General features: G+C 34.0%; 3 protein-coding genes and 1 long non-coding RNA gene across 4 annotated transcripts; 2 read left to right on the forward strand and 2 right to left on the reverse strand.

Annotated features, from left to right (window-relative positions):
- The first annotated feature begins 1,117 nt into the window (after positions 1 to 1,117).
- On the forward strand, positions 1,118 to 6,693 carry LOC123905746 (zinc finger CCCH domain-containing protein 40-like). The gene is made up of 4 exons (XM_045955459.1): positions 1,118 to 1,428; positions 2,164 to 2,433; positions 4,330 to 4,553; positions 5,582 to 6,693. Exons 1-4 carry the CDS (start codon positions 1,324 to 1,326, stop codon positions 6,444 to 6,446), a joined length of 1,464 nt encoding a protein of 487 aa, XP_045811415.1. The 5' UTR covers positions 1,118 to 1,323; the 3' UTR covers positions 6,447 to 6,693.
- A 1,265-nt stretch (positions 6,694 to 7,958) lies between these two features.
- LOC123905745 (neutral ceramidase 2-like) lies at positions 7,959 to 12,084 on the forward strand. Its single transcript, XM_045955458.1, has 9 exons — positions 7,959 to 8,263; positions 8,981 to 9,189; positions 9,511 to 9,810; positions 9,905 to 10,160; positions 10,253 to 10,511; positions 10,862 to 10,987; positions 11,114 to 11,177; positions 11,269 to 11,438; positions 11,530 to 12,084. The coding sequence occupies exons 1-9, from the start codon at positions 7,959 to 7,961 to the stop codon at positions 12,082 to 12,084; spliced, it is 2,244 nt and encodes a 747-aa protein (XP_045811414.1).
- On the reverse strand, positions 12,070 to 16,150 carry LOC123905747 (alcohol dehydrogenase-like 7). Its single transcript, XM_045955460.1, has 10 exons — positions 15,885 to 16,150; positions 15,585 to 15,721; positions 15,447 to 15,493; positions 13,881 to 14,206; positions 13,628 to 13,710; positions 13,306 to 13,381; positions 13,108 to 13,172; positions 12,820 to 12,915; positions 12,491 to 12,655; positions 12,070 to 12,315 (listed from the first exon to the last, which is right to left on the reverse strand). The coding sequence occupies exons 1-10, from the start codon at positions 15,934 to 15,936 to the stop codon at positions 12,199 to 12,201; spliced, it is 1,164 nt and encodes a 387-aa protein (XP_045811416.1). The 5' UTR covers positions 15,937 to 16,150; the 3' UTR covers positions 12,070 to 12,198.
- A 1,711-nt stretch (positions 16,151 to 17,861) lies between these two features.
- On the reverse strand, positions 17,862 to 18,759 carry LOC123905749. Its single transcript, XR_006808489.1, has 3 exons — positions 18,506 to 18,759; positions 18,136 to 18,300; positions 17,862 to 18,064 (listed from the first exon to the last, which is right to left on the reverse strand). It is a non-coding gene; the product is annotated as an uncharacterized LOC123905749 (long non-coding RNA).
- Between the last annotated feature and the right edge of the window lie 1,243 nt (positions 18,760 to 20,002).

The following is a 20,002-nucleotide window of genomic DNA, read 5'->3' on the forward strand; positions in this document are numbered from 1 at the left end:
TAAATATAAACACCACTCATAGACATATATAAATAAGAAAGTTGAGAAATAGTATGGTGGAAGATTTAAATTTGAAATTTACTCTAATGAAGAAAATGATTGAATTAGAACAATAATATCACAAAGAAAAAGAAATAATGTCATACATCTTTTCTGTCTACCATTATGACATTTTCTATGTCCTTGTGGAAGTAAATATTTCTTTTGTTAGCCATTTAAAAGAATTGAATTAACAAAAAAATAAATAAATGAAATGAGAGACAAATATGGAGAAACCAAAGATAGAAGAAGATACAAAGAGAAGAAATGAGAGAGTGAGGGAAAAAAAAATAGTAAAGTCCTTGCAATGAGTCATGATGAGAGTTGGAAGTCATACATTTCTTCTATCATTGTGAGATTTCTCTCATAGATATGACAGCATTACAAAATAACCAATTCCTCTTCCCCTTTATCTTTTTGAATAACCGAATGTGGATGTGGTGGTTATACTTCATGTAATTTTTTTTAATAATCAAGTTTACACAATTTACAATAGTCGTTGCCATACATATATACATATACATATGATAAACATTTCGTCATTCTTTGCATTAACTTTCATGTGCATATATGTCTTTCATCATTTGCCAACATCGCCCTAACCTCTCCGAATAGTGGGCACGTAGACATATCGTTTTTAATAATCTTGAAGAAAAATAGGAAGAATGAAGATGTGTAAATAAAATGAATGGAATAAATGGATGGTTTGGAAGTTAAAAAAAGGTTGGTTTTGGAAGTTAAAAAAAGTTTAAAAAATAAAAAGTTGATTTTGGAAGTTATGGTGTGAAAAAAAAATACTAAGGGAAGGGTATTAATGGTATTTTAAAAAAATGCTACACCAAAACAATGTTTTGCCTATTGTTATAGATAACAATTTCTAACGTATTATGGAACAAACTTAAATATCGAATAAAAGTCAATGAACCTGTGCGAATGCACGAGTTTTTAAACTAATACAATGATAAACTTAAATATCGAATAAAAGTCAATCGAAATTTAAACTAATGATAAACTTAAAAAAAAAAAACTAATTGGGCAGTTCTACTTAGTGGGCCGGGTATTGTATCGAGAACGAGCCCAATAGAAACTCATCGATTTGGAATTTGATTCCGTTTCAAACAAAGGATATTTGCCATTCCCTTCTTTTATTTTATTTTTCGATTTCAGCTTCTTCTTTTTCTTCTTCCCTTTGATATTTGCGCAAGGGTGGGAAAAAGCTTTACTCGCTGAACCCTAAACCTAAACGAGCTTTCAATCAATCAATCGATCAATCAAAACTGTATCATGGCGCATAGGTTGCTCAGAGACCACGAAGCCGACGGTTGGGAGCGTTCTGACTTCCCCATCATCTGCGAATCATGCCTCGGTGACAGCCCCTATGTTCGAATGGTTCGTATTTCTTTAATTTCTTTTTTCAATTTATTTTAAACGGTTATTGTCTTGTATCAAGGTGAAGAATAAGTTGATGATTTTCAACATAGCTATAAATTATGGAGTTATTTTATTTCATTTTTTTATTTATTTTTTTTCCCCTAAAAATTTGTTTTGTTGATTTGTTGAGGAATATAAAGTTGAAACAATGGTAGAATCAGATCTTGAGTTGATTTTATTTTGTTCTCTAAAACGTTATCTAGGACCTAATATTAAGAATTGGGAAGGGCATTTTCCAATAGTTATAGTTAATAATTATAGTTTTCATTTTGTTGCAATTTGTAGTAGTGTGTTATTTACATTGAGGATGCACCGCATAAAAAATTAACACGTTATGTTTAAATGTGTGTAATTTGAGCTTCCTAATGTCATATCATTAAAACTAGACTAGTGTTATACACCGTCGGGTCCTATTCATAACAATAAATTCACTTTTTAAGTTTATTGAATAACCAATGTATCTGGTCTTTAAACCTAAAAAGTGGATTGTTTCTTATAATAAGAATTGGAGGGAGTATGGTTGTTTTGATTTCCCGGTGTATTAAAGACTATAATGTCAAGGATGTCTGGTAATAATATGTATAGTTATTAGGAAAGAATTTTCATGTATCAGCATGTATCATTAGATATGAAATAGTGGGATTCCAATTGTTTGTGTAATTGCGTTTATGTTATGTTTATATGTGGATGCAGACGAGGGCTGAGTATGACAAAGAGTGCAAGATTTGTACAAGGCCATTTACTGTTTTTAGATGGAGGCCTGGTCGTGATGCAAGATATAAGAAAAGTGAGATCTGCCAGACATGTAGTAAATTGAAAAATGTTTGTCAAGTATGCCTTCTGGATCTTGAATATGGACTTCCAGTCCAAGTCCGCGACACAGCTCTCAGTATCAGTTCTAATGATGCCATTCCAAAGAGTGATGTTAATAGGGAGTATTTTGCTGAAGAGCATGATCGCAAGGTATGCGTTTTTATGATGAATTGTACTTATAGTTGATATTAGTTTCATGGTAGTCAATCCCGGGCGATCCCAGTGGGATCCCGGTGGAGCAGAGCGGAGCGGAGCTCTGCCGGGACGGGATGGGATGGAGCGGCGCAGCTAAGCTTCTCGGTGGGATCCCAGCAGGTTCCCAGTGGACCGGAGCGGAGCGGGTCCCGGGTTGCCATCCCGGGTTAGGACTGAGATTTTGTTTTCATGAGTTTTAAAGGCCATTTTTGAAATTTCACTCATTTTAGTAAGGGTAAAATTGGTTTTTTACCTTTAAAACTGTTACTTACTCCTAACTAAACCCTAGCCGCAATTCATTCTTTCTCTCACGCTATCGTACTATCTTCTCTCACTCTCAAGATCGAAACTTCTTCAACCTTCATCTGCTGTTAATTTCTTCTTCAACCTCGGATGATTAGACTTAGACTTTGATGATGAACTCGAGTTTTAATTTTTAGTTACTTTATTAATCTAAGTGTTGGAGACTTGACTTTTGCTTATTTATTTTGCTTGACTTTTGTTGGTAATTTTTAGTTATTTTATGATGAAGAAGGTGTTTTTTTTTTTTTGACAAAGATGAAGAAGGTGTTGTAGACTTGAGATTTGTGTTTTTAATTTTTAATTTATGAATGTTTTATGGATTTTGAGATGTTTGTTTAATTTTACATTAATTATATGTTTATAGTATTATTTATGTAATTTATAAATAAATAAAAAATAATAGCGGCATCCCGGCCATCCCGCTCCCCGGGATGCCGCTATCCCAGTTTTGGGGCTGGCCGCTCCGCTCCGGGATCCGGGATTAACTACTATGATTAGTTTAACATAATTAAATTTAAAGATAGGAAATATAATGACATTTTTAAATTTTAATTCTTTCATGTCCCAAATTGTTTGCGCTAAAGGTTGTGGTTGTTGTTTCAGTTTGTATATAAGAAACATGACCAAACAAATATCTCACATGTTATTTTTAATATGGAAACTTTGGTATGCATGCAACTAGACGTACAGTATGTTTGCACATGTCTGATAGATCTAATTTCGCAAATGTGATGAGTCACTTGTAGACTGTAGTTGCTGAAAATATATTGCTTGAACTGCAAATGTTCTGATTATCTTTATATTGATAGGAATCACTTTTTGACTGAAGTTGCTGAAGTTTTATTATTCAAACCATAATTGTTTGAATATCTCATTTGTTAAAGTCTTCCACAAGAAGTTTTTTTTAATTTAGATTTTGGTACAAATTATAAACACCCTGACATGCACATAGATTTTTGACACTGTACTTTAATTGTTTTATTAGAGAGAAGCATAGAAAATAAGTGAGGGGTAACAGGGGGAAAGAAAGGGATAAGGCATTCTCCAAAACAAAACAGGGTATGAATAATAGGAAAAAAAACAATGAAGAGCTTAGCTTACTTGGCTGCTCTCTCTCTCTCTCTCTCTCTCTCTCTCTCTCTGTTGGTAATGGTATTAGCAGATCATCAAATAGAATCCATAAACATAACCTTGTCCCAAATTTCAAGAAGGCAAAGAAACAAGGCCCTTAAAAATGTGGCCATTTGCTGGGACTGAACACTACCATAAAGCACTGCAAACATTTAAGCGGGTTTTATAATATTTTAGAGTTAATATTATCAATTATATTCATTACGTTTTATTGCAAGGAGCAAAAATAATTGAGGTGCAATGCTTTCTTAAATACAGAGTTCCTCAGCCATGTGACTTTGATTTGCCGTGTAGTACTTCATTGATTTATGTCTTTTAAGAAATTTATGGCTTCTTCACTTTTTTGACTCAGTTTTCTTTGGTCATTACTTTCTGATAATCTTTATAGGTTATACTAATGATGTAAGTATGTTGCAGGCTAGAGCTGGTATAGATTATGAGTCCTCGTTTGGTAAAGCACGCCCAAATGACACTATCTTGAAGCTTCAAAGGACAACACCTTATTACAAAAGAAATCGGGCTCATATTTGCAGTTTCTACATAAGGGGTGAGTGTACTAGAGGAGCTGAGTGCCCTTACAGACACGAGATGCCAGTAACCGGGGAACTGTCTCAACAAAATATCAAAGATCGTTATTATGGGTAAGTACAGTTGTCAATGATGACCTTGTTGATTTTTATGGATTTCCTTACCTGATCTCTCTTTTAATTGCTCTTGCAATTTTTCCAATTTTGTTTTTCTATGTAATGTCAGAAACTTGAGCACTGTTTTTTGGTTTATAACTTTTTTTTTTTTTTGGTTTACAATGAGCTGGGGATCGAACCCAGGACCTATAACGTACTACCTAGTGGTTTTGATGGTTTATAACTTTATTCAGCATTCATTTAGTTTTTTTGTGGTTGTTCCACCACATAATGACCTGATGGATATCAAATATCCATGTGACACCAGTGCGGTTTCTTTTTGCTGCAAAGGCGACATTGTGGTATCTTATATACTGCAAAGTCATGCTATGGTTGTGCTTGTAGGTACGTTGTTTCAAACAACAGTCAAGCTTCATCCTACTAGTACTTGGCTGGATCAGATAAATGAGATATATGAGGCAAACTTGATTGCTAAGTTTTGAACTTCGGTTCACTTGCTAGTTTGTCTCCTTCTCTGTGTCCTTCTGCATAACGCTAAAGTCATTTGTCCTTTTTTTTTTTTCCTTTTGGTTTTTGGTTAAATGGAAAATCATCACGATTCTTAATTTGTAACTTTTCCTTTTTGTAACGATTTGTCTGTAATTTGCTGGTTGCTTGGTACATGCTAATATGTAGTACATGATATTTTTTTACATGGATAAAGGAGGATGCCTTTATAGTATGCCTACTTTTAATCCTGTAATGTAGTGAAAAACGATATAGGAGACGCTCATTTGCCAAAAAGTGTGATGATAAACTTCTGGTTCCTATGTTTTTATTCCATCATGGATACAATAATTTTTTTTATCATTGTGTATTAACATGTGCCATTAGTTATAAAAAGACTTATAAAAAAAATCCTTATAGCTACTGATATAGGTGACATTTCCATTTCTGTAGTCTGACATTTTTCAATATTGCATGTTGCTTTTAACTTCTTTTTTATTTAGTAGAATTTATTTATTGATCATGCCTTTGAACTGCAGGGTTAATGACCCAGTTGCTATGAAGCTACTTGGCAAAGCTGGAGAAATGACATCTCTGGAGGTTCCTGAGGATGAGAGCATTAAAACTCTTTATGTTGGTGGACTTGATGCTAGGGTCACTGAGCAGGACTTGCGGGACAACTTCTATGCCCATGGAGAAATTGAGTCTGTCAAAATGGTTCTTCAACGGGCTTGTGCTTTTGTAACCTATACAACCAGAGAAGGTGCAGAAAAGGCAGCAGAAGAACTCTCAAACAAATTGGTTATTAAGGGCCTTAGGCTAAAGCTGATGTGGGGCAGGCCTCAGACAGCAAAACCTGAGTCTGATGGCTCTGATCAAGCAAGGCAACAGGCCTCTGTGGCTCATAGTGGGTTGTTGCCTCGTGCAGTTATATCACAGCAGCAGAACCAGGACCAAACCCAAGGAGGAATGCTTTACTATAACAATCCACCTTCTCAGCAGGAAAGGAGCTATTACCCTTCGATGGATCCCCAAAGAATGGGTGCTCTTATTCCATCTCAAGACGGTGCTCCTGGCGGACCTTCTGGATCTGGGGAGAACAAACCCGGTTCTGAAAAGCAGCAAATGCAACATTATGGCCATCCTATGATGCCACCTCCACATGGCCAATATCAGCATCAGTACTATCCTCCATATGGTGGTTACATGCATCCAGTTCCCCCTTATCAACAGTACCCACCACCACCATACAATGCTCCAATGCCTCCACCCCAGCCACATGTTGCAAATCACCCCTATCAACATTCTATGCAACCAGGGTCTTCACAAACAGGGTCTGGACAAGTTGGGTCTGCACCGGCTGAAACTGGAACATCTACATCAGGAGGGTCACAACAACAATGAAAGATAGTGATATTTCTTCTTATTTTTATTTGAAGTTTATTTCCTTAAAGTACCGATGTTGACAGCAAAGATAGTTTGGCTCAAGCAGATCTCAACTAGCTTGATATTGACTTGCTCGAACAAGTTATTGTATTTGATTTTGTGTTTTTGTATCATTGTCACACCAAGTCTGATCTTTAGAATTGCATTGCACTAAATTATGTTACAAAATGTTAGATGTTATAAAGTACCCACTCGATTTTCATGACATACACATACACCACATAACCTCTGTTATTTTACAACTATTTCCGTACCCTACTCAATACCTTTGTTACTGTATAACTTTCCATAACCAACACAACGTCTAGTTTATAAATATGTTGACACTTTTTTTTTTTGAAACAATGTTAACACTTCAGTACACGAATGTTATTTTTGTATTTGGTACTCAATGGTGAATGAATTCTAACATAAAACAGATGATATAAGTAACACTAACAATCATTTTTTTTTTTGACAAAAAACACTGACAATCATGTAATTCGAAACTTTTCTATTTGTAAGTGACTGTCAAAACTCTCGAATATTTTTAAAATTGACCGCATTTTATGTATATTCTTTTTCCAATTATAAGAACCCATGTATTCAGTCAAAGTTAGGTGTTACAAAAGTAAAGTATGTGTGTGTCGTGGTATTGGTGGAATAGACCATCGTGACATATAGAATATCTCATAAATAATATTCATTCAAATTGATAGAATATATCGATGCAATACAAATTCAAAATCAAAAACAAAAAAGATGAATCGACGAATAAACTCACAATATCCGTGTTAATAACATAAAACAACAATTAAGTTTACATATTTGATTATATTAAAGCATTCGGAATATATATACCTTTTATCTATTTCAAAATAATTGTTACTTTATAATATCAAATTCAATGCAAAATTTATAATTTTTTCTAACGAATATACTCTTATTTATTAAGAACCGTGTCGTGCATAACATTTTTTTAAGATGGAGGGAGTAGATAGTTATGACTAAAAATTAGTAAGACCTCCAATACTCATTTATTTTAAACAAAAAGGCTAAATAGTTTCTCCTTAGTTAAGGAAGTAAAATATTATAAAAATATCTTGAAACTTGTACACTCATGTTTTTAAAAGCCTAAAATATAATATTTTTAATACATTTTTTTTAATGTGGTCGGGAGCTCTAGTTAGCATGAAACAAAAGAAATATAATCACATTACCATTTTTCCATGCCAAGTTTAATTTGGCGACTGAGTTCACTTAAATTTCAAAGTAAGGGACAGAAGAATACCTTGGATATGACTTCCAAATTCGGCATTAACTAAACAAAAATAGTAGTTAATTAATGCCAGCATGAAAACTTAGGATAGAACAAACTAAGTTAGCTCAACATGTATGCAAATCCAAGAAATTCTCAGCTACTACTTATTTTTATGCATGTATATTTATAAGAAGATTAATTAACAGAAACCTAAAGTAATCATCTTCAAAATGGTACAAAGTCCAATTATTGCTGTTTTTGGTTTGGTATGTATTTGGATTTGGATGCAAAGCACACATGGTGAGTATTTAATTGGAGTTGGAAGTTATGACATGACTGGTCCTGCTGCTGATGTGAACATGATGGGTTATGCCAACACTGAACAGAATACAGCTGGTATTCATTTTAGGCTAAGAGCTAGAACTTTCATTGTGGCTGAAAATCTTCAAGGTCCTAGGTTTGTTTTTGTCAATCTAGATGCTGGAATGGCTTCTCAGCTGCTTACTATTAAGCTGCTTGAAAGACTTAAATCAAGGTACACAAATTCAGCTAATGAAGTTTCTCTCAATAAAATATATCCAGTAGAGTTTTTTTACTTCACTTTATACACTATGTTATGTATATCAATTAATCGATTCTTAGAGGAAGGGAACTCTGGTAATCCGAAGTTCGGTCTAGAGGTAAGTAAACTTTGGTCAAGAGTTGTTCCTCCCAAGAATTGAACGCGGGTTCTGTCGAACGATTCGTCTTAGGGGGAGCTCATTAACTACTTGACTTGAGTCTAATCACATGGTTTAAAATTTTCTAGTTTTGCTTATACCACTTGATAGAAAAGAGATTTTTTTTTAAAACTCAAAATCATTTACATTTTTCATGTGTCTAAATAATAGTCAGATAGAAAAGTAGCGTGTTCAAATTAGTTGATGCTAGTACTAATACTACTAGGTTCGTCGAGTTTTTATAGTTGATTTACAATGAGAGAAACTTTTTCTACCCTTATCTAAAAAAAAAGGACGTATAATTTGTCATCTGAAAGTACACTTTCATACAAAATATATCGTACAAAAGTACATTTCTAAAAACATGTGTGATTTTTAAAAAGTAGGCGAGAAAATTTCTCACTAATGCTTCATTGTGTATAAATAACTTAAGGTCCAAGGAATCTAATTAAACCGAAAATACATATAAAAAGGTATGCTCATACAAGTGAAAATATAACATGACTTTTTTTGTCATGGTTAATCTTTTGAAGGTTTGGAAATTTGTATACTGAAGAAAATGTAGCAATCAGTGGGACTCATACACATGCTGGACCTGGCGGTTATCTTCAATACATAGTTTACTCTGTAACTTCTCTTGGTTTTGTGAAACAATCCTTTGATGCCATTGCTAATGCAGTAGAACAAAGTATTATTCAAGCTAACAATAACCTTAAGCCTGGTTCCATTTTTATAAACACAGGTGAACATTTTTTCATTTTGTCTTTATAAATGTATCAACCTCTTATCTTACTATTAAAGTTTACAATAACTTTGTTGTCTTTTTTATTATTTTATTGCATGTTGAATTTTTAACTAGTTGTGTCAAACGAGTATACTATTAAGAGTCTCCCATCAGTTGCGAGATGACCTGGATATGAGTTTATAAAGTAGAGGCAATCCTCACCTTACAAGCCGGTTTTGTAGCGTTAAGTTAGACCCAAATCTCAATTCTAAGATACTTATATAAGAATTCGCCAATTGAGCAATTCTTTCTTGCTTTCATATTTTCTTTGTAATTTAGGAGATGTGAAAGAAGCAAGTATAAATAGGAGCCCAAGTGCATATCTGTTAAATCCTGCGGAGGAGAGATCGAGGTATCCCTCCAATGTTGACACACAGATGACCTTTTTGAAGTTTGTGGATGGTGCAAGTGGGAAAAGTAAAGGATCATTCAGCTGGTTTGCGACACACGGAACATCCATGAGCAAAAACAACAAGCTTATCAGTGGAGATAACAAGGGTGTTGCTGCTAGACTCTTTGAAGATTGGTTTACTTCTCAAAATAAATCTTCATCTCCTAACACAAATTCCACAGAACCAGGCATGATAAAAGTCTAATGATTATGATTACTACTTTGTTTCAACTACTAGTGTTTCAGGAGAGATTGATATAGAATTGTATATTATATGATCAGATATAGGAGAACTAGTGAAGAAAGCACGATCGATTAAAGCGACAGGAGGAAAAGATTGCAACCAACAAACAAGCCAAGCATCTAAGGTGAGGAAAAATGATGGATCCTTATTTGTTGGAGCATTTTGCCAATCAAATGTTGGAGATGTGTCACCAAATGTATTAGGAGCATTTTGCATCGACAGTGGAAAACCGTGCGATTTCAACCATTCTTCATGCAATGGAAATGACCTACTTTGTGTAGGAAGAGGACCAGGGTAATGTAACGAGTCTTTCTAATCAAATGAATTTTTAGAAAAGTGGTGTAAGTGATGATGTGATTATAATGTTATAATTTTGCATGGAGCAGGTATCCAGATGAAATATTAAGTACAAAGATCATAGGAGAAAGGCAATTCAGAAGTGCTGTGGAACTGTTTGGATCTGCTTCAGAAGAACTTACAGGAAAAATCGACTATCGCCATGTCTATCTGAACTTCACAGACATTGAAGTTGAATTGGACAGCAACAAGGTGGTTAAAACATGTCCTGCCGCTCTTGGTCCCGCTTTTGCAGCAGGCACTACAGATGGACCAGGTGTTTTTGGCTTTCAACAAGGTGATGCAGAAGTAAGTGTTCCTATAATCACTTTTTGTACCACAAATTTCCCAAGGATAACACTCGGTGATGACAGTTCATCCACTTCTTCAATATTAGGGGCCTGTTTGGATTGATTTATTTGAGCTTATCTACTGACATAAGTACTAGTGATATTGTGTGAGATAGCTTATGGAAATAGCATATGACATGTCTATAAGCTGTTTTCAGCTTTATTTCCATAAGCTCTACAGGATAGTTGCATGAATTAATATACTAATTGTTTAAATAAAGTATCAACAAAGCATTAGAAAAAGCTAAACAACAAATTTCACCAACTTATTTTTTCATGTGAACTATAAACTAAGATGCATTTGTGCAGATTAGTCCATTTTGGAAGAGTGTGAGAGATTTTCTGAAAAAACCAAGTCAATATCAAGTGGACTGTCAAAACCCAAAGCCAGTTTTGTTGAGCAGTGGAGAAATGTTTGATCCTTATCCTTGGGCGGTAAGTCTATAGTTAACTAATTATCAGTTCTTTCTATAAACAAAGATAACAATAACTTACACAACAATGTACTAATCACAACATTTTTTTTTTTTTTTTTTTTTTATATTTCCTTGATTTATATAGCCAGCAATTCTTCCAATTCAAATTCTGAGATTGGGAAAACTGATAATTCTTTCTGTACCAGGAGGTTTGTATTTTTGCCACTGTCACATTATTTCTATATCAAACACAGATTCCGCATGATTTTTACCATTGTTCTAATCCTTTGAGTTTTATAGAGTTCACAACAATGGCGGGTAGAAGACTAAGGGAGGCAGTGAAGGAGACATTAATATCGAACAGCGATGGAGAATTCAATAATGAAACACACGTCGTTATTGCAGGACTGACAAATACTTACTCACAATACATTGCAACTTTTGAAGAATATTATCAGCAACGGTATGAGGTAAAGCCAAACAGAAATCTCTTTTTGACAGAAACAATTGGTTTTGAAGATCTATCCTTATTATTGCTAATTAGTAATATAAAATGTGTAGGCTGCATCGACATTGTATGGTCCTCACACATTATCAGCATACATCCAAGAATTCAACAAACTAGCACAAGCAATGGCTAAAGGCGATAAAATCAACGAAAAGGGTTCTTCCCCACCAGATCTTTTATCTGTACAAATAAGCCTTTTACTTGGTCCCTTTGGAGACCCAACTCCAAACGGCACCAAATTTGGCGACATAAACGAAGATATAGCATTTCCAGAAAGCGGTTATTTTACAAAGGGAGATAAACCAAGTGCTACATTCTGGAGTGCCAATCCAAGATATGATCTTTTAACTGAAGGAACATTTGCTTCGGTGGAAAGGCTTCAAGGGGAAAGATGGATTCCTACTCATGATGATGATGATTTAAGCTTGTTATTCAAGTGGAAAGTAGACAATAGTTCCTTTCATGGTTTCGCTACTATAGAATGGGAAATACCAAAAGATGCTATTTCTGGAATATACAGACTAAAACACTTCGGAGCATCAAAGAACAGCATAGCTTCCCCTATTGATTACTTTACTGGTGCTTCAAGTGCATTTGCAGTGCAATAGAATAGAATCTTAGTTTTATTGAATGTTTTAATAAAATACAAAAGAAAACAGCACTCTCCAATATTTCGATTGTTGCATACCGTGATTCAACGACTAGAATACATAAAACTTTGCTCATTTGTTCATCCAAATCACACATCGAATACATTGTCCATTTTTCAACAAGTCAAAAGCTTTATTGATGTCCTTAAACTCTACTTCATGAGTGATAAATTGATCCAACTGCAGTTCCTGTTAATAAGCGGCGCAAAACTCAACAGGCTTGAAATTTCACATGATAATAGTGTGATAAAAAAAGAGTGATAGAGTGTGTTGTTGCTAGCATTTCATACTGCATATATCATAGTAGAGGGTACAGAGAACATAGTCGAAAAATGAATGAATTAAAAGAAAATGCAAATAGTACCTTGTCCATGTATCGTTTGAGTAGAACGGATACATGAGACTTAGGTTTGAGTCCTCCAAATAAATTTCCCTGAAGTGTCTTCCCATCATGAAGGACCTTACTACAACTGAGGCTCAATCTTGCTTCAGGTTTGTCCAGTCCTAAGACAATTATTTTTCCCCAACCCTGAAGCCAAAAGATAAGTTTTCCACTATTAAACATTCATATAATATATCGAATTTTGATTTTGTTAGCGCAAACCAAGACTGTACTACTGTTATTCAAGCCTTTGAGGTGGTAAAGTGTCAGTCAAAAACTGAAAATCACAATTTTAAGAGAGTGACACATACCTTTCTACAAGAAGCATATGCTTCATGCATCAACGACGCCATACCGACACATTCAAAGCAATAATCTGCTCCCCCGTCAGTCATCTCTATGATAACCTGCTCAGCAACCACATTTCGATATAGTTTAACAGACTATTAGTGAAGACATTGACTTCATGTATATGCTTATAATCTTTGATCTCATGCAAAAAGGAAAAAATCATATCTAGTTCCCTTGGAAACAAGAAGGGTTACTAAAGACTCGACATATAAACTAAAATAAAGATTGAAGCTTTCAAGAGGCTAGACCTGGCTCACAGGTTTGTTCTCAGATTCTCGAGCATGGACAAAGTCTGTGACCCCAAACTTCTTTCCTGATTAAATAAGAACAAACACATGAAATCAAAAAAGGAATCAATCAGTATCCTTAAAGAACTTTCTATTATCCACCTGTGACATAACATAAGAGGGTGGCTAACAATATATTATTGAAAAACAATTCATTACCAACTACAAATTTTTCAGGGTTGACATCTACACCGATAATCTTAGTTGCTCCACAAAGTCTGGCTCCCTCGGCAACCTAGGGAACAAATTAATTGTGCAATGAGTATTTTGATATACAAGTTTTTCTTTTTTGAGTTGTTATCAAATAAAGTGACACAAATGGTCCTTCTACAATTGTCTCCAAGCGAATTTGAACCTTGTTCCTTAAGTTTGCAATGTCAGACTCTTACTGCTAAGCTAACACCTCGTGGACAATTTTGATAGACAAATAAAATAACCATAAAGTCAAACGAATAACGAGCCATGTTTGAGAAATCCATACTGCTAATCCAATAGATCCTAGTCCAAAAATAGCTACTGTAGACCCTGGCTCCACACCTGCTGTTTTCCAAGCAGCACCTACCCCTACAAATGGAAGTTTAAAATAAGGTTTCAAAACATTGAATTAGATGAATGTTGTTAACTTGTAATACCAGTAACCTTTCTTTTATTCATGACCATAAGTTAAGCTAATATTGTTCATTTCCATATTTTTTTTTAGTTAGTGTTTGCAATTGCATTGCTGAGTAAATTACCAGCTCCTATACCACAAGTGAGAAGGCACGCCCTGTCGGGAGGAATATCTGAGTCAATCTTTGTTACATTGGCAACGTCAACCACAGTGTACTCGCTGAAGCTTGAAACAGACATGAAATGATATATGAACTCTCCGTTTAGGTCAGTGAATCTGGTTTTCTCATTTCTTAGCATCCAAGGAGAAACTTTGAATGGGAAATTAGTACAAAGGTTGCTCTTGGTTGATTTGCAATCTCTACACTCCCCACAATCTGGTAGGAATATCGGAATAACCGTATCTCCTTTTGTAACTTCAGTTACATCCTTCCCTACACTTTCCACAACCCTACAATCACATAAAAAGTTATTTGAAATACATCAGCTCCCATAGTCTTTACTGTTTGATTGTGTAGAAGAGATTAATTGATGCACAATGCCGTAAATCATTTGCAACCAATATGACATAAGAAAAAAAGAAGAAACATAACACATTTATGTAAATCATAAATCAATGTTTAAGTTACTTTTATTGAATCATCAAAATGCATGTAGATACTTGTTTGGAAAAATCACAAACTAAGAATTGAGGATGAGACTATACACAAAACATTCCGGCAAGAAAATAATGGAATACACAATAAAATAATACAAATTGTTAACCAGGGTTAATGTCACTAATTAAGGCCAGCTCTATGGTCCTGGTCCACAAGTAAGATAAGTCTTGTGTTCGGGAGTCCGGGGGAGCTCGGGAGAAACAATGAGCCAATGCTCCAGGACCACACAAGAGAGGGAGACGCCACATCCCAATCCAAAACCTTAAGGTGTTAGGTTAATGGGTCACCTCTCTTATAAATCCAACATTTTTCTCACACATAGTCGATATGAGACTTAAACACTCACACTTGAAAGAGTTCCCCCACATACTATAGTTGATCCAAACCAGGATCCCCGCTTGCTCCCCCACCAAGCCGAACCTAGGCTCTGATACCACTGTTGGGGAGTCCGAGGGAGCTCGGGAGAAACAATGGGCCAATGCTCCAGGACCACACAAAAGAGGGAGACGCCACATCCCAACCCAAAACCTTAAGGTGTTAGGTTAATGGGTCACCACTCTTATAAATCCAACATTCTTCCCACACATAGTCGATGTGAGACTTAAACACTCACACTTGAAACCCAACATCTTGCATCATGCACAAGTTAGTTTCTAGCATTGGATCGATAAATCACATCATTGGAACAAATGAGATATGATGAGACTTAACAAACTTGTGCATGGTGTAACGCTATCTTGTGCATATTAGACGATGCTCTTTCTTAATTCTTGTGAATTAGTTAAAGGAGCCTTACTTATATTAAGAGAGTATATTACAGGAAAGTTTACCACAAAGTTTACGGGACGGCTCTTCAAAATTTTACTACATGTAATCCACAATGCATTTCGTATTTAGTATTCACACATAATCAAACTGGTAGCACAAAAATTAAGAGTGGAAACCACTTCTATAACTTAAAGGGCCATTATAAATTGTAGGTAAACACATAATCAGAAAGTAGAAACTAAGATGCAGAAAGTAGAAACTCACCCAATTGCTTCATGACCAAGAATTCTCGGGTAAAAGCCAGGAGGGTCCTTCAAAACATTTTAAAAAACACATCTTTAAAAATCAAATAAAATGTATCACTAATAAAAAAACTGATATTGTGAAGATAAAGAAAGAAACCTGCATGTTGGAAAAAGCGAGATCGACGTGGCAGAGAGAGGAACATATAACACGGATCCGAACCTCACGCGGCATTGGTGGTGCCACGATGATCTCTTCAATCACCAGTGGCTCACCAGGTCTTCTTGCAACCGCCGCTACATAGTGTTGCAGTGATCAAAACAGAATGATCAAAATTGTAATGTAGAACATAAAAAGAAACACATTGTGCGCGCGCGCACACACATACATACATATATATATATATATATATATATATATATATATATATATATATATATATATATATTATTGAAGTACCTTTACATCTTATAGGTTTCCCTTCTCCTTCATTTGTTGCTGCTGGTGCCATTAACTCAACAACAAAAGCTGGTTTCTCTCTGACTCTCTTTAGTTCTACACTGCAGAAGTGGTACAGTTCAGATGCTTAACTGGGGGTAAATATGAAAAATTAATTAATTAATTCCCTTATTTATTAGATGGGACATCCATTTATCCTTTATTCAATCATTCATTGCTATAAAATGAGTGGTTGAAACTTGAAACCACTAAAATATCTATACCTGCAAATGAGAGATCAGAAATAAAACAAGTAAGCATTTGAAAATTTGCAACGTTTTATTCGTTTCCAAATCACTTTCACTTCAACGTAAAATTAAAATATTGTCGGTGCATATAAACTCATATCTCAGTAGTTGATCATCAAATGGTGAACACTCCCACTCATCTTATTTAAATATGTATCGGTGGGTGGATAATTCAAACATTATTAGTGAACCTATCATAGTTGTCCATCTCAACAGGTGTATCGATACATATTTGGATTTGATAGTAGAATTTCGGCCTAGCCTAATTTTTTTTTATGGTAAAATTATTTATTTATTTTAATTATATAATTTTTTTATTATATATATATATATATATATATAAAAAACTTTTCATTGGTCACATATTAAGGAAAAATAATTTTAGTGCCCCACGAAATTTAAAGTCGTGTGTGTCAACCTAGTGATTTGTCTTATTTTTCAAAAAACTATTCCTTTATGTTTAAAAATATTTACACACTTGAATTGACTTTCATTTTGGTAAGAAATAGTTTACAATCTTAGACAAAGACCATGAAAGGCAATTTTAATTTTTTAATAATGACTCAAATCTTTTATATTATAAGTTTGTATACACAAGCAAACCTTAAACCCTAATTTATTTTCTTTGATTTTCCTCCATAATTTTGTCTTGACTAGGATTCAAACCTGCAACCCTTCGGTGCAAGACAATATTTTCAACCACTATGGCAAGTATATCAATTGTGATTAAAATTATGTGCAATAATTGATAAGCACCATCAATTTTAAAAGTATATCATATCAAAATTATTGTTAACTATATTATTCATCACGAAATATTTTTATGTCTTTCCTGATCAATGATTTTTTTTCTACCGGATCATAAATTTATAGAATAATTATCATGTGAGATTTGGAAAGATATTATCACGTGTGATTTGGAAAGTTATATATATATATATAGGGGAGAGATCAAATTACACCGGTATAACATTTGAGTAATGTTACACCGCTTAATAACGCTTCAACGAATACAAATTTTACAAAATTCACCATTGGATTGAAAGTTTATATCATATAGATCATTCACGTTCAATTCTATAAAAATCTAAAATCATTTGATATGTTATTGAGATTGATCAAGCTTAACGGTATTCAATAAAAACACATAAAGCGTTAATCTTGATCGGTCTCAATAACATATCAAACGATTTTAGATTTTTGTAAAATTGAACATGGATGATATAAATGATATAAGTTTTATATATATATGGGGAGGGATCAAATTACACCGGTGTAACATTTGAGTAATGTTACACCGCTCAATAACGCTTTAACGAATATAAATTTTACAAAATCCACCGTTTGATTGAAAGTTTATATATTATAGATCATCTATGTTAATCTTGACCGATCTCTATAACATATCAAACGATTTTAGATTTTAATAAAACTTAACATAAATGATCTATACGATATAAATTTTCAATCCAACGGTGGATTTTGTAAAACTTGTTATTTTATAAACATATTTAATTTTTTTTTATACTTACATATTTAAATATTAATGTAAGCAATTAATTATATGTGCATATTGTAAAAAAAGTGTGTTTTTGCGCCTCTTTGAACTAGTTTTGAGGGTGAAATTCAAGTTCATTTAAGAGATACTAGTGTAATAATTAGAATAGAAGAGGGATTTTTAGGTCTCTAGTACTGTCCAATATTTTTATAGCTGTATATATTATGTCATGATTCAAAGGCTAGCTATTAGGATTACAATATTACATAAGAATGCACTCATTTTTCCATCCAAATCACACATCTAAGACACTGTCCTTTACTCAATAGATCAAAAGCTTTATTGATGTCCTTAAATTCCACCTCATGAGTCACAAATTCATCCAACTGCAGTTCCTGATAGAGATAACAGATCAGAACATAGTACAAAAATGAAACAAAAGGAACTTCATATATATTGTATGCACCTTGTCCATGTAACGTTTAAGCAGAATTGGCACATGAGATTTGGGTCTGAGTCCTCCATACACGGATCCCATAAGGCTCTTTCCATCATGAAGGACCTCACTAGAACTGAGGCTCAATCTAGCTCCTGGCTTGTCCACTCCTACAACAATTGTTTTCCCCCAACCCTGAAGACAAAATCACCAGTCAGGTATGTTCGAGTTTCTGACCGAAACAATTTTTAGTCCGGTTTTACTTGTTAAATGAGTTTGGACCTCATCCCAAAAATTAGCGCAAAGGCTGAGGTGCCCAAACACATTTATACATGCAATAACAGAAACCTAAGTAATGTGAGACTCTCAATAAACTCTAAACAACTTCAACATTACTTACCTCCCGGACACATGGAAGAATATCATGGCCCTTTGCTATGAGAATAAGGGGGTTAAGACAAAAAAAAAACTAAGAACTCACAACTTTAAGTGGCCTTTCAAACTTTATATGGAGGTGTGATTTGGTAAAAATCATTTAGTTATAACATTATTAATCACATTTGTTGGTCAAGTGACTCCAAACGACACAAGAGGGAGGGTGAATTGTGTACTCAAAAACCGATTAAAAATAAGCACATAAAAAATTTAATCAAATAAAATAAAGTGCTTGTAAATAAGTTTAAATAGAATAAACAAAGGGTCTACTCCAGTCCCCAAGGAAAGCACCTTGAGATTTCACTAAACCAAGTTTTTATAACAGGATAAGCTAATAACCTTTACAACCGAGAACTCTCAACACAAACAATGGGATATCACCTCCCTTAGGGTCTGTTTGGTTCGGGGGTTTTGGAGGGGAGAGGAGGGGAGGTGAGGGGATATTTTAATTAATTGTGTTTGGTTCAATTTTTAGGATGGGAGGGGAGGTGAGAGGAGGTGAGCAAAATACCTCTAAATCCCAATTTTTGCTTCCCCCAAATTGGGGGGATTTGGAGGGGAGGGGAGGGAAGGAGAAATATATCATTACCATTTTAATTATTTTGACATAATTGTCCTCATAATTATTTTAAAATGCCAAAATTATCCATTTTTTAGTTCTAATATTTTTTTTTCAAACATTTTTTTATTGTTACGCATGTCTTTTTATGTTCATAAACTGTTGTGCTAATTTTTTTTGTATTACATTGTTATTTTGTAAAGTTCATATAATTTTTTGAATCAACGTTGTTATTTTTTTTTTTTTATATAGAAAATCAACGTTGTTACTTTGTACCCGCATCATATTAGTATTTATATGCACTATTATATTTTTTAAAATATCATTAAGTTTGTTACGTTATAACTTATAATACAAGAGTTTTTTTTTTTTTTTACAATATTAGTATTAGTACAATACAAGATCTTTATACTTATAAATAAATATTATTTTTTTTTGTGCAATATTAGTATCAGTACAAGGTTTTTTTTAATAATTATCAAAAAATTCTTTTAAATATATTTATAGGTAATTTAAACTTATAAATATTATTTTTGGGTTAGATCAATCATAAAAATTGAGAAAATATTGTGGATATATAGGTTAATTCGCACCAAGTAGCTATAAAATTGTCGGACTACATGAAAATTATAAGGATAAAAAAGTAAATTAGTTTTAAAATCTCTCCCCTCCTCCTCTTGAACCAAACATATATCTAATTAAAATCTCTCACCTCCCCTCTCCTTCCTTCTTTTGAACCAAACATATGTGTAAGTACAAATTTCACCTCCCCTCCCCTCACCTCCCTTCCCCTTCATTAAAATACCTCCCCTCCCCCTATGTTGAACCAAACAGACCCTTATGCAAGAGCCTCTAAACCAAAAGATATCACCTCTCTTGAAAACCTTGGGATCACACCCAATA

This window comes from Trifolium pratense, linkage group LG2, assembly GCF_020283565.1.
Source record: "Trifolium pratense cultivar HEN17-A07 linkage group LG2, ARS_RC_1.1, whole genome shotgun sequence".
NCBI lineage: Eukaryota > Viridiplantae > Streptophyta > Magnoliopsida > Fabales > Fabaceae > Trifolium > Trifolium pratense.

What these genes read in the sequence shown, in the direction of transcription:
- LOC123905745 (XM_045955458.1), top strand. Translation starts at nt 7,959, where the DNA reads ATGGTACAAAGTCCAATTATTGCTGTTTTTGGTTTGGTATGTATTTGG. An exon ending in CTTGAAAGACTTAAATCAAG is followed by an intron (nt 8,264 to 8,980) that starts GTACACAAATTC and finishes AATCTTTTGAAG; the next exon opens with GTTTGGAAATTTGTATACTG. An exon ending in ATTATCAGCAACGGTATGAG is followed by an intron (nt 11,439 to 11,529) that starts GTAAAGCCAAAC and finishes TAAAATGTGTAG; the next exon opens with GCTGCATCGACATTGTATGG.
- LOC123905747 (XM_045955460.1), bottom strand. Translation starts at nt 15,936, where the DNA reads ATGGCACCAGCAGCAACAAATGAAGGAGAAGGGAAACCTATAAGATGT. An exon ending in CACTTGTGGTATAGGAGCTG is followed by an intron (nt 13,711 to 13,880) that starts GTAATTTACTCA and finishes TTCCATTTGTAG; the next exon opens with GGGTAGGTGCTGCTTGGAAA. An exon ending in CATATGCTTCTTGTAGAAAG is followed by an intron (nt 12,656 to 12,819) that starts GTATGTGTCACT and finishes TTTTGGCTTCAG; the next exon opens with GGTTGGGGAAAAATAATTGT.
- LOC123905746 (XM_045955459.1), top strand. Translation starts at nt 1,324, where the DNA reads ATGGCGCATAGGTTGCTCAGAGACCACGAAGCCGACGGTTGGGAGCGT. An exon ending in ACAGCCCCTATGTTCGAATG is followed by an intron (nt 1,429 to 2,163) that starts GTTCGTATTTCT and finishes ATGTGGATGCAG; the next exon opens with ACGAGGGCTGAGTATGACAA. An exon ending in CTGAAGAGCATGATCGCAAG is followed by an intron (nt 2,434 to 4,329) that starts GTATGCGTTTTT and finishes AGTATGTTGCAG; the next exon opens with GCTAGAGCTGGTATAGATTA.